We start from the raw sequence: 12,812 nt of genomic DNA, 5'->3' as shown, positions 1-12,812 counted from the left end.
GAAACACCCGGGCGTTTCGGAGGGGTTCTTGTCCTTGCCACCGGTACCGCGGGAGGGTTACCCGGTAAGCAAAGCAGCTGAAAACGCCCGGTAGTCGGTGTGACCGCTCCGTGCCCTCCAACACCCCCGCCCCGGCCCGGGGGCTCCTCGCCCTGCGGGAGGGGTCCCTAAAGGCAGCTCCGTGCTTTCAGTGCCCTCGGAGCACGGATCTCTGAAAATCCGGGTCGGTACGTGCCGAGGAGTTCTCACAAAGCGCGCAGATCCGTAAAAAGGGAAACTTTTTAAGAAAGAAAAAAAAAAGTGTTGCTTGGCCTCGCCTAGGGAGTAGAAGTAGAACAAGGAGGGGAGGATAGAGATTGGAAATGAGAGCCGGGTTTTTGCCCTCCAAAGAACAACTGAAAGCTTGGGTTTTTGTTTGTTTGCGACCCGAGTCTGGTGGCAGTGGTCTGTAGCACAGCACGTTCTTTTGTTGGAAGAATCCGGTAGAAAAACTTCCTCAATGTGGTCAATGTGACCGTGGTTGCTGAAGGGTTGTCTCTGTACGTGCATTTATAGCCTGATTCTGGGAGATACTTAACGTGGATTTGATTGAAAGTCGCCGTATTACTCTTCTAGGCAAGACATCTGTACATTTGTGACTTCCACAAAAACTTAATTCAGAGTGTGAGAAACAGAAGAAAGAGGAAAGGCAGCGATGATGATGGTGACTCCCCAGTGCAAGACATCGACACTCCAGAGGTAGCGAAGTAGTTGTTTTTTTTTCTAATTGTTGTGTTAAGATTGTGCTTAATGACTACCAAGTCTGCACGGATACCCCATTCCCGCTCTTAGAGCTCTCCTTACTTCGGGGTGTTTGGGAAAGGGAAGACTCTGGATTTGCTCAGTTATTAGCGTAACAAAATCTAACTGAATTTTATGGTACGTTTTCTCTATTAATTGTGCAGAGTAGGATGAACAAGAGTCTCCGGATTATTTGTAAGTGTCTGCTTGTTCTCTCAGAAAACTGCTGTTTTCAGCTTTCTCCTTCTCCGTGCTTCCTCTCCAAAGCGGTGCTGTGCCACACACCAGCAGACTCTGTCTTCTGCAGGAGTTGACAACTGGAAGGGAATTGCACATAGGGCTTGGGATATAAATGCTTCGCTGCCTCGTCCCTCCGATCCTTTCCTTCTGTGCTAAATGTGTTACAGATGGTTCTTGCAGTTACTCCGTTGCCTCAGTCACATTACAACACAGAAGGTTTCATGATGGTAGCTCTTTGTTTTTTTCCCCATCGTTGGGGGAAGAGACATTTGGGAAGCTGTGCTCCAAAGGAGTGGAGAAAGGTGGTGTTTTTCCAACCTGTTTTCTCCACTGCAGGCCAGGGAAACCTCACCCGTTAAAAACTACAGCTTTCGACCTTTTCCCAGGATAGTGGGAGAGACTGCAGCTAAGGCTCTCCTTTTCCTACATGTGCTCTGGATTATTTCTGCTACAGCCTAGCTTAGCAGGTGCTCTTCAGTGTTAATTTTAAGCAGAGGCTGTCATGCCTACCTGATCTCTTCTAAGAGGGATTTTTAAAGCATTCTTCAGAAATAGCTCCGTAAGTGTTAATTTAATGGCATCCTTATGGTCAGCATCTGCAGATACTGGCAGCGTAAGTGATGAAACTGTACAAGAATCCATGCCTAAAGGCACGTGGCTCCAGTCTGAAGGCTCTGGCTAAGAGGATTTTAGGGGATTGGGAGTAGTTTGATACTGGGCTGTGTTGTTTGTCTGTTAAATATCTGGGATAGCTGCTTTGGAAGTTGTGTCTAAAGCTAATGCTCCATGTGACTTCAGGTAGCTCCCTGGCACAGTGGTAATCGCAGCTCTCCTGCAGGCCTGTTTTGTTTTCTCCTGCAAGGATTATAAAACATGTCACAGCTGATGGATATCTCTAGAACAAGAAAGCGAGCTTTTTTTTTTTCAGTGGTACTACTGCAGGAAAGAAGGCTGCCTGGGAAGTATTTTTGAGGAGTTTCAGCTGGCTGTGTGGTCAACAGCAGTATGTTCATCCCGTATGATTATTGTGTGCCTTAGATGCCCGTTCGCCCTTGACCTTTATTTTCAGTTGCTATCCAGTTTACTAAGGAAAAAAAAAAGCGTTATTCTTCTGAAGACTCACAAGGCCCCCCCGTTTCCATCTCAGTCATGACCGTCGTTACCTGTTAGAAGTGATTCCTACAGGAGAGGAAGAGGCTTCTGCGGCCCCCGTAGTTTCTGGGACTTGGTGGAAAGCTGTCGCTCCTCTGCGTGATGCTCTGGGGCGTGGGTGCCCCACTCTGTCTTGTAAGCTTCAGAATACCAAAGGGTACCCGTCCTCTGTCAGGCGAGGCGGCATCGCAGCAGGTCTGGCCAGGTTACCGAGTATACGGTAGCACTGTTGTTGAAGTATTCCATAGGGAGACTGCTAAATGAATTTAAAGCAAAGGTGAATGCCTTACCCAATCTCTAATGCAGGGAGTTTGGGGAATACTACCGTAATTGCCACTGATGTAGCAGAATTCCTCATTCAGCCTGCTTTCTCAGCTTGCTTGCCCGCTCTCTCCTGCGTTGTCAAGGAGGGTGGGAGGGGAAGCTGTTGCTGGGAGAAGTGACTGTTGGTCGGAATTCGTGGGACTCGAAACCGAGGGAGTACTGGGTTAAGGTTGTACGTTTGTATCCCGAAGAGGACCTTGTGCAATTCTCTCAGCTGTCAACTCACGTTGAAAATTAGTTTTGGACAACTATGCCCTATGCCCGTGCACACAACTGCTGCCTTGTGCTTAGGTAGCAGGGGTGTGTTTGGAGAGCAAGAGCAAGAAAACTTTGCGCTCTAGACTTTTTCCTGGTTCTAATACATGTTAGATCGTGGTGGAGACGTGCTGTATCTTGCATGTAGCTTGTGTAAAATTTGGTGGCCAAAATCGCAATATAGGAGCCTCCTTTGAATCGGCATCTTCGTAGACGTTACGTGGAAGTTGTTACTGGGCTTGGTGTTATCAGGCTTGAACGGGGAAGCAAACAAAAAAAGCCTCAGAACTGATTAAAGTACGATAATGAGTTCCAAATATTGTCCACAGTTATAGGGAGGCAGAGCCATGCTCGATAACGACGAAATGCTCTTAAACCGAGCTGGGCTGTTTTCCTTTCTGCTGGAAGGTGCGGGGTGGAGTTTGTTTTTTGTCAAAATGAGATCTGCTGAGCTGAAGGTTTACAGTTACGCATCTGTGAGATTCCAAAATGTTTTTGAGAGGCGAGCTATTAATGACCGAATCCTTTTCAGTTACATCAGATTGTTTTCCTCCCCTTTCTGCCCCCCCTCCCTTTTCTTCTAGGTTGATTTATATCAGTTACAAGTAAACACACTTCGAAGGTACAAAAGACACTTCAAGCTACAGACCAGACCGGGACTTAACAAAGCACAGCTCGTTGAAGTACGTATGAGTGTTTGTTCCATAATAGAAAATGCAACTTGCTATGGCGTATGGCTTTCTATACAATGAAATCCTCCGTAGAGAGCACATGTAATCTGGATTTTAGGAGAACAAAAGGGAACTGCTTATCTGGCTTCCTTCGTTGGCCGCAGCTCCTGAGCCAAGTAAATCAAAAGTAAAAGCTCTTTCCAGGGGAGGGATTCTTAACTCCCAAAAAAGAAAACACGAGGCGTGGAGTTGGAATGATGTAAGATGATCTGCGTGTCCCTGAATGTCCCAGAATCAGGGATTTATAGCCTGTGCATCAGTCGCACCTTCACCCAAAGTGTCCTACTGAAAAGAACTAGAAACTGAGAGGTGGCCGTGAAGTTCCAGTGAGGTTCAGACGTTGCCTTAAGAAGCTAGTTACTGCGAGCCTACGCGCTTCTGTGTATGTAAAGTACGGAAACCTGAAAAACAGGCTTCTATTGGTAATTAATTCTGTTAATTAAAACCACTGGGGTCTGCCATCAGAAAAACGAAATGTTATGAAATTAGGTTTTTTCGTACCAATATTTCTAAGAGTGCTGAAGCTGTGTGTGAGTACAGCTGTACGTAAGCGTCTTCGCTGCACGTGAGTGTCATTTTAAAGGAATTCCTCTGCGCTGCAGAGGTGCAGTTAGCGCCTGCCGAGGTAAATACGGGGGAGAACCGGTGATCCTCTCTTAACAGGGAGGTATAGCTGCCGTTTTTTTCACTTTTGTGCAGTGGTACACTCGGTTATACTTCGGCGCAGACATTTTGTTGGTCTCTCCCTTAACCTGTGGGGATTAAAGGCAAGGTTCTTAAACGTGTGGGAGATCTCAAGGCTGAGCTGTGAAAAAGAGTGCTGCTGCCGCTATGAGTAAGAACGTAAAATCAGTCTTCCGTTTTCTTACACGTGAGTTGAGGTGCAGCTAGCTCTTGAATTAGCAGGAGTGCGGTTTGAACAAGCACGAGCAGTTTTTGTTCTGCGAAGCTGGCGTTTCTGAGGGTCTGCTTTGGGTACCTCTCGTGGGGTGTTTGCACTAGCTTATTCTTACGCTGCACGGTGTACGTGGGCAAAGCTGCTGCTTTGTGCTTGGTTTGACTGACCTGCAGGTGTTTGAGGTGTAGCGGCAGAACTCCCTTAGTTTGCAGTACACGTGGTTCCCCGTAACCTGTCCGAAGGGACAGCGGACACTTCTCTAGCTGTTACTCAAAGTCCACTTCAAAGGACTCTGTCAAACTGTTTCTCTGAGGTTTTTTTGAGGGTGAGGTTTAGAAAGCTTCTTAACTTGCTAATTAGGCAAAACATTTATACTTGCAGCCAGCGGTAGTTAAATGAGCAGTCCCATGTTTCTCGCTTGCTAATTTTAATCTACCGAAACATTCTGCGAAAAGCCAGCGAGTAGACTGAGGCAAGTATAATATTTTGCATGTTTTCTTTTAAAGCTGGTGTTCATTTTGATGAAGGGAAAGGCTTCTGGAATGACAGAAGTGATTCGAGAACTGTTTAGGGATTGTCATATTTTAGTGGTTATAGCATGGTGGGTTTTCACTGACAGCTCATTCAGTTTTGAAGAGCTGACTGTTCCATTATAATTCTCAAAGATTTTTGTCTGTTGATATTCTATAGTCATGACTTGCTTTATAGTCAAGCTTTAACTACACAGATCTAACGATACTCCCATGCTTGTTTTGAGAAATCTCTTCTTTTTTTTTTTTTTTCTCTGGAAATTTTCTGGGCTTTTTACTTTGGAAATTAAGGTACAATCTGCTATATTTAGTTGGTAGTTTTCGATACAATAGTTCCTGTTTACCTTTTTTGACTGGTAAAGATTTTTGAAGAGAGGTAGCTTTTCCTTTTTTCTAAGCTGCTTGATCCATCTTTTAACGTAGTCGATTTAAATCTGAATCCTCAGTTTCAGCGTATGAGAGTGGTTATTTAATTTCCTTGCATTTTTCCTTTATAGATAATTGGCTGCCATTTTAGGACAATTCCAGTGAATGAAAAGGACACCTTAACATATTTCATCTACTCGGTGAAGAATGACAAGAACAAACCAGACCTAAAGATGGATAGCGGAGTTCATTAGATGGAAAAGGTTGGGACTGAGACTCAGGCTGCAAATCAAAAGACTGAGGTTTTGTTGGTATGCAGAAGCTTTCTTTGTAACGTTTTCTCCCCAGAGAGTTTGTCTCTGTTTTATTTTTCATAACCTTGCTAATTTGTTTGAAAACCGTCTCTTATGAAACAAATTTCCTCAGCAAAAGTATTTTAAATAAATATCACTGATATTGTTGCTCAAGTGGGTGTGTCTGTAACTTATTTAGTGAGTTACTTGTACCTAATAGTTAAGCTTTGACTAATTATGTAATAATATTAAAATATTTTTCAATTAAAGTGTGCCAAGGATATATTTATGAATGTACTTCAAGTTCTCATGATGCCTTTTGAAAAAAAAAAAGGCTGGAGTAGACTTGGCAATAGGTTATTTTTCTTCAGGTGAAAGGCTTTAAATGACAGTTGCAGTTGTTAGCTAGGCAGAAGTGGCTGAATAACATTTTCTTTTTCCCCTTTGGAAACGAGAATTGATGGGGGCTTTTCTGATTTGTTTATTCATCTTGTCATTGCTGGGATATGTGCTTCCAAGCACTGAGGCCTTCCTGCTCCTGTATGAAAATGGAAAAAAAATGCAGCTCTCGAATTTCAAAGCTATAAGTACAGATGAAAAGACTGCTGCAGCTTACCGTGCCGAGAAATCCTTCCGCTCGGTAAGAAATCCTTTAGCTGCTGACTTTTCCATTCATCTGCGTGGACTGCCGCGAAGAACTTAATTGGAGAATGGAAGACGGAGTCTGTGCTGGGTCAATATGGTCTCTTCTATTAGGTGTACTATTTCGGTTTTGTTGCATGCATTAGATCAGGCCTGTCTTAAACAAAAAAACCCAAAACGAAACAAAAGCTGCGCCCCGCCCCCCCAAAAAAAAAAAAAACCAACCAAAAAAAAAACCCAGAAAAAACAAACCCAAAACTTATAGTAACATATAAGAAAAAGTACCCAGCAATACTTTTGCTTTTAATTGAATATCTTGGCAAAATCTGATGTTGAAGATGATGTTATGAATGACTTCTTGTTTTGTCGTTTAACTATTGTGCCAGTCTAAATGTGTGCTGTATGGAATAGGATTTCTTTCTGCTTTAAGCCGTGTGCATAGGTTGAAGCAAAGGCGGAGGGAGAAGAGTTTTCATCTTAGAGCAGAGGAGGACACTGCTTCAGCTTGTTCAGTTAGCACTTGTGGCAACTTTTAACCTTATCAGATGTCTAAAAGCTTTTTCTTAATTTGGGGAAAATAAGAAAGTAGTATTTCATTGGTCTAATCTGATTGCTATTCATCTTGTGAGTTTTTTTGAAAACTACTATTTTGCTGGCATCGCTGCAGCTAAGATGCTTCGCTTTGCTTTTGTTTTTTTTTTGTTTTGACCTGTGACCCTTGCATAGAACTGAATGATGATAAACCTCTAACCTCGAGCTGGCTGCCTTCCCAGTAGCTCTCAGCAGCCTGATTTCTTTCACTTGCAGTGTCTTACGTATTTCCACAATAAAGTGCTGCGGTATTGGCCTAAGTTCAAGATGGTTCGCGATATCTCGCTAGTGGCAGCTAAAATGGGTATTCCTTTGAAGAGAGATGTCTTAGTGCCCGTTTCGCTACAGTGACTGTAAAGTTGTTTGCCAGATATCCTTTGCACAAATTCAGCTTGTCGTCTGCAAAGTCCTAGTTGTATCAACAGCCGGGGAACCTGGCCGTGGGTCGGACAGCCGAAGGATAAAAGCTTTTTCTCTGAGTGCGTGGCAGGGATGCGTATTCTCACCTGGGTCCGGCAGGTCCGGCAGGACCTGTAGAAGCAACTTGGAGAGAGAAACAAAAGCGAGTTTCTGTGGGAAATCGGGCTTAAAGTAGTAGCCTAGGTGACCCTATCCTGCTGTGTGTGGAAAGGGGCAACACTTTGCTCGGGTGGGTTATGGATTTTCCAGGAGTGGTGGAAGGGAAGTAACTGAAAACCGCCTACTAACTTTACTCCCCAGATTAGATTTTTTGCTTCTGCTGCTTTGGAAAGCTGTGAATGCCAGGCATATGCAACATGATTCATGTCGAAACGAGATGGCACAACTGCTAGAAGCTTACAGAGGGCTCTGCACAAGAGCAGATACCATATGTTTTCTTATGACTTTGGATATTTTGACTGTGGGTTGCCAGATTTATGGGGTATTTTTTACCCTTAACTGATGATTTGGTAGGAAGCCCAGGGATAATTACACAAACCAGGCTTAAACAGCCTAGTGACACAAACTGTTTGTTTAACAGTCAGTAGCCTAAAAATTACTTGGCAAAAATAGTACGCACAAATTTACTTGAAACATTTATTATTAGCCATGTATAATCACCCCCGGCCGCCGCTATCCAACCCTCGTTTACTAACAGAGCAGTCATCAGGGTGTCACATACTGCACGTGAAATAAGTCTGGTATAAGCTGGTGGTAGCAGGTTTTGTACTGTAACGGTGTAAGATTATTAGATGAACAGTACACTTTTTGAGTGGAAAAGCCGAAGTAGTTACTTCAGTACTACACACCTGCTGTATGAGTGACTTGATAGCTAAAGAGTTTTTATAGGTAAGGCAATAAGCCAGGCTTACTGCCTGTAAGCCTGGCTTGTTCAGGTGGCTTTCCTTAAAGTTTGAAGGACGTACGTGCTTGGCTGGGTTTTTTTTTCTTGTACTGCAATCAGTGTGGGCAGGAATGAGAGGTGACTGTGTATCTACAGCCTAGGTCATGGTACCTCTTAAGCATTAAGATGATTTCTTCTCATATTTTGAGTTACCTCTTTGTTTTCACTTCCCTAGCCTTTTTTTTCTTACAGGGCTAGCCTAAAAATAAAAAGCCAGCATTTTAACTTAATTCTGGGGTACTGTAGTTCAAACAAGGCTTGATTAAAAAAGCTGCTTAAGTGTGGGTTTATATGTCGCCTTAACAGACCTTGCATCAATCCCATCCTCTTTGGATGTCTTTCTGAATATATATACATGCTACGGTAACTGTTCTAGTATTTTAAACGTTCAATGGTAAGATTAACTAATTCAAGGTTTTACAGGTTGCATGGTTAATGCAAGTGACCAGCTAGACACAGTTAAGACCTAAATGTGCTTTAGTACTATTAATGTGAGTGTTGACTTTTTTTTTCTCCAGTGGAATTTTCAGATGTGAATGGTGAAAGTTTACCCTTGGCATGTGCATGGCTTTTTGTTTAAGATGCCTAAACAGAATGTGGGAGCCTGTCTGCAGAAGTGCCAGGTACTGCGTAGCTTCAGCTTAATACAACATTAACCGTGTGGTGGCAATAAGGCAACGGAAAGCTGCACTTGCAGTAGGTTGCTACGAGAGTCACGTTCTTGACTACGTGAAGGCTTAAGCTTGGAGTTTCTTCATCAAAACTAGTTGAGAATGTTGTGCTGAGTAACATGAGTTAGTTTTTTTGCTGGGGATGCATATTAGGATGCATTAAGAGCTTGTAAAGTCTTTTACACCGTTACAAAAGTGAAGGCAGCTACCAAATTTGAAAGGAGAACTTCTTACATATTTGAAATTGCAAAAAGGTGTAGAAAGGAATCTCTTCTGCAATCTAAAAAGAGGCACTGTCTCGTGGTTAGAAAGGACTTTTTTTTTTGGTGGTGGTGGCTTTGTTTTTCTGCTTGGAAGCATTATTACGTGATAGCAGAATGACATCTGTTGTCATCACCAGCAGACTTGATGTCCATCACTGACTGTTGCAGGGGATCACCAAAGATATCTTTGGTCCGAAGAAAATATCCCTGGAAGATATTATCAGATATTGAAATAGTTAGATCATTGGTCTATTGGAGCTTTATCAGATACTTAAATAATTAGATCGTTGGTTTATCAGAGAAACTTGGGTGTTAAGAGGAGCACATATAAAAAGTCACTTTTGCTTGCCTATATGATGCCATCGCATTTTAGTGTCTTAATAAGTTTTGAAGTGTTGATGTTTTAATCTAAATTTCCTGAAGTAAAGATGTTGCTGGCAAGCTGAACGAAATAATACTTCTTACTACATTCTGTTGATTCAAACCAGTGTGGACTGGTGGTGTTTATAAACTCAACATTAATTTTGTTGGGATGTACCTTCTTTCTGTAAAACAACAACAAAAAGAAACCCCCACATTCAGCGACAACGTCACTGTTTGGCATTGTCAGCAGTGCAAGCCAGAGGAGCGTCGACGTTCTTGGGCTACAGCTTTTCCCTCCCTTGCGGGCATTGGTGAACCCCTGTTTCCCCTGTTTGCTTCTCTACTTTAAACAGCTGCCTTCATGGAATCATTTATTCAACTTAGAATAGCAATACGATTCTTTAGCGTGGAGCAAAAATCAAATGGTTTTGTTTATGGTCCTGAAAAGATCCTTATTGCAAAGTGCTGCGAATAAGGATTTGATGTAGTTCTCATGCTTTGTTTAGATCAAACAGAGGAGTCAAATGCTGAAGTCCCCTGTGATAGGACATGTAGGTCTACAGAATACACTAAACATGTCCTAGGTGAGCCCTTGAAAAACAAACCCTGAGAACTGGCAGCGTACCAGGTATTTGGCTGTATGTTGATATAATTTCAAACCATTTGCATGTTTTTAAAATGATAGCTTATTCCTCCAGTGGAAGCTCTAAACCGATGGAAATAGAATGGGCGGTCATATAGAACTGCACGAGCGCGTATGAAAGGAGCATGGTCTTACTTCGGGCAGCAGAGCAATTCATTCCAGTTGCAGTAACAGATCACCTCGCAGCCCTTCCCTTCCCAAAAGTGACCCTGCAGACCGTTGTCGATTTGCCGAAGGTTCGCCGTGCCCTCGGGGATGCTCTGGCAGTTGTGGTCTTTGAGGGCCCTCTTGTAACAGGAGGGACGCGGGGAAGGCGCGGCGGGGGTACCCAGGAGGGTGCTCAGCAGGAGCAGCGCCGAGACCGTCTTCATTTTTTGCGAAGCTTCCTGCGGCGGGGTGCTAAAGAGAAATGAGGTACGTGACACGGGTATCGCTGCTGACCAGATCCCTTTTCCCCAGTTTGCTTTCTGGCTTACGTTTTTTCTTCTCTTTTCCTGTGAAATTTTGGAGGTCTGAGCCTGAGTGCTGAAGAGTGTTTTCTCCTAGGAGGTAAATAATATTGCAGCGGAATTGATATTCATTATTTTCTGTACAACCTTGGGAAGCCTTTCATCGGGAATTGAGGCTTCTGTTGCTGGCAATTTTGTTGTTTCTTTGGCCTGTCACCTTGAGAAAATTGCTTTGAGCTGGCAGCGTTCTCTCGGTGGGGTATGGGAATGTATGGATTGCTACCGAACCCGGGGAAGGCATCTGGGTGAGTTTCCTTGCCTGCCTGGCCGTTTTCCCTGTTGAGACAAGAGCTGCTCACATAAAATTAATCGTGTCTTTCCCCATCAAAGTTGTGGAAAACCTGTCTGCTGATTGAATCCTCTGTCATGGACTGCTCGAGAAACCGAAGCGTTAAACGGCAAAGGAGCTGAAGCTCTCGGCAGCGCTGCCGAGCGCCGCTGCCCTGGACTGCAGGCTCCAGTGTGATACAGCATTGTGGGGAGTCTTCTCGGGTTTTAATATTTTATTTTATTCTTTTTAAGTACGGCAAACTGCTTAGTGGAGTCTTGCTGCAGAAGGTCATTATGGTTTAACTGATTCCACTTTTTAAAAGGTGAGATAAATGATCCCTTGCACAACTCTGGTGACTAGGCTGCCCATCCTCCGCGTGAGCCTGTTTAGTGCTAGGCTCTGCTATTCTGCGCTGCTTCGCACAGAGACCGACCATGCCGCAAAGCTTTGGGTAAGATCCTCAAATTTGCATTCACTTTTAAAATAGCATTTGGAACAACGCTTCAACCTTGACTTTGTTGGTATTAGGAGATGGAGTGGGTTTTTTAGCTTTCCTCACGCTTGAAGGAAAGGAGTCTGATGCCTTACTGAATTTAAGTAGGAATTCTACTCTGAAAACTAGCGTAAAGCAATGGTTGGCTCTCCCCGAGTGCCCCTCGCTGTACTTGCATTAGCCTCAAGGAAGACTTTGCCGCCCTTCATCCTCTTGGCACTTCGGAGTCGACCCCTTGACGCTACAACATCGTGGCCTGGTTCTAGCCCTCCTTGCGGGGCTGCAGACTAGAGGGCTCTAGACTAACCCCGAAATAACCGGGAATGAAGCAACGTCTGAACAAAGACTGCCAAATGCCAAGTGAAGATGACAGAGCTATTATCTAGATAAGAAAAAAAATAATAATAATTAGGCATGCTGACTGTAGGAGTCACTAAGACAGCAGTCCCGTTATTTTGTAAAAGTCTCGGGGTCACCTTTGAAAAAATGAACAATAAGCTATTAAATGTATAAATTTACTGTATTTTGTAGTCATTTTTCCTGGGTAGTTACATCGCCACCATAGCTATCTTGCTGACCTTCCATTTCTTCAGCAAATGAATGACAGCTGGAGACTGTAGCTAAGAAAATCTGGGAATTTGGATTGCTGTTAGGGATAAAATACTGCACCTCAGTGCTCTTTGATTATGTTTTTCCATAAGATTTTGTGCGAACTTGTTTTTTGAACACCAGGAGCCAAACAAAATATTAAAAAGCGGCCAATCTATTAAAGAACATGACTGAAGTGAAAATAGGCTCTTGTGTGTTTTTCAACTTCTGTCTTAGAAGCAAAATTCATTGAATGATTCCTTTTAGTTTCCATGAACTTGTGTGTGAACTTTTGAGTAGGAGACTCCCATAAACTACTAGTAATGGAGCCTTGGGGATCTATTTTTTAATTACCTTAGAGTGCAGTATTGAATAACATACTGTCTTTATTAGTTTTAGACCTCAAAACTACTTCTCAAATAAAGTAAACATTGTTCTAACTTTGCCTGACGTTGTTTTTTAGACTTGAGTAAAGAATCTGTATTATTGTAATAATGGTTTTATTTTGTAGGAGTATAAACACTGCAGTTAGAAGGGTTCTGCTCAGAGAAGTCTAACGCTTGAAAGAGAACCGGTTTGTTTATACTATACCTTGATAAACGCCAATGTCAAGGAGTACAGTTTGACATTCTACTGTTCAAATAATTGAGCTTAATTATTTAAGTATTTAATGGAAGAAAAGTTCCATGATAGAGAAATTTAGGAAGCAGGGGGTTTATGCCTTTGTTTCCTGCAATCGGATTATTCTGTGAGGTCTTCCCCTGAGGATGAGGCATTCATCGTATCTTGCTCCTGCGTTATGGGTTTTATGGGTTTGGGTTTTTTTCTTATTCCTAATAATTTGGG

At 43.1% G+C, this 12,812-nt stretch overlaps 2 protein-coding genes across 2 annotated transcripts; one reads left to right on the top strand and one right to left on the bottom strand.

Annotated features, from left to right (window-relative positions):
- Positions 1–615: 615 nt before the first annotated feature.
- On the top strand, positions 616–5,743 carry SAP30 (Sin3A-associated protein, 30kDa; the record flags this gene model as incomplete). Its single annotated transcript, XM_009697241.1, has 3 exons — positions 616–738; positions 3,336–3,434; positions 5,408–5,743. Coding segments are annotated over 3 exons (345 nt in total), but the record flags the coding sequence as incomplete, so codon positions are not given.
- Positions 5,744–9,251: 3,508 nt separating this feature from the next.
- On the bottom strand, positions 9,252–10,476 carry SCRG1 (stimulator of chondrogenesis 1). The gene is made up of 2 exons (XM_009697240.1): positions 10,241–10,476; positions 9,252–9,306 (listed from the first exon to the last, which is right to left on the bottom strand). The coding sequence occupies exons 1-2, from the start codon at positions 10,474–10,476 to the stop codon at positions 9,252–9,254; spliced, it is 291 nt and encodes a 96-aa protein (XP_009695542.1).
- Positions 10,477–12,812: the final 2,336 nt, after the last annotated feature.

Source organism: Cariama cristata, unplaced genomic scaffold, assembly GCF_000690535.1.
Source record: "Cariama cristata isolate BGI_N322 unplaced genomic scaffold, ASM69053v1 scaffold13, whole genome shotgun sequence".
Classification (NCBI taxonomy): domain Eukaryota; kingdom Metazoa; phylum Chordata; class Aves; order Cariamiformes; family Cariamidae; genus Cariama; species Cariama cristata.
Note: the sequence above shows the minus strand (reverse complement) of the source record. Positions and strands in the feature narration are given on the sequence as shown.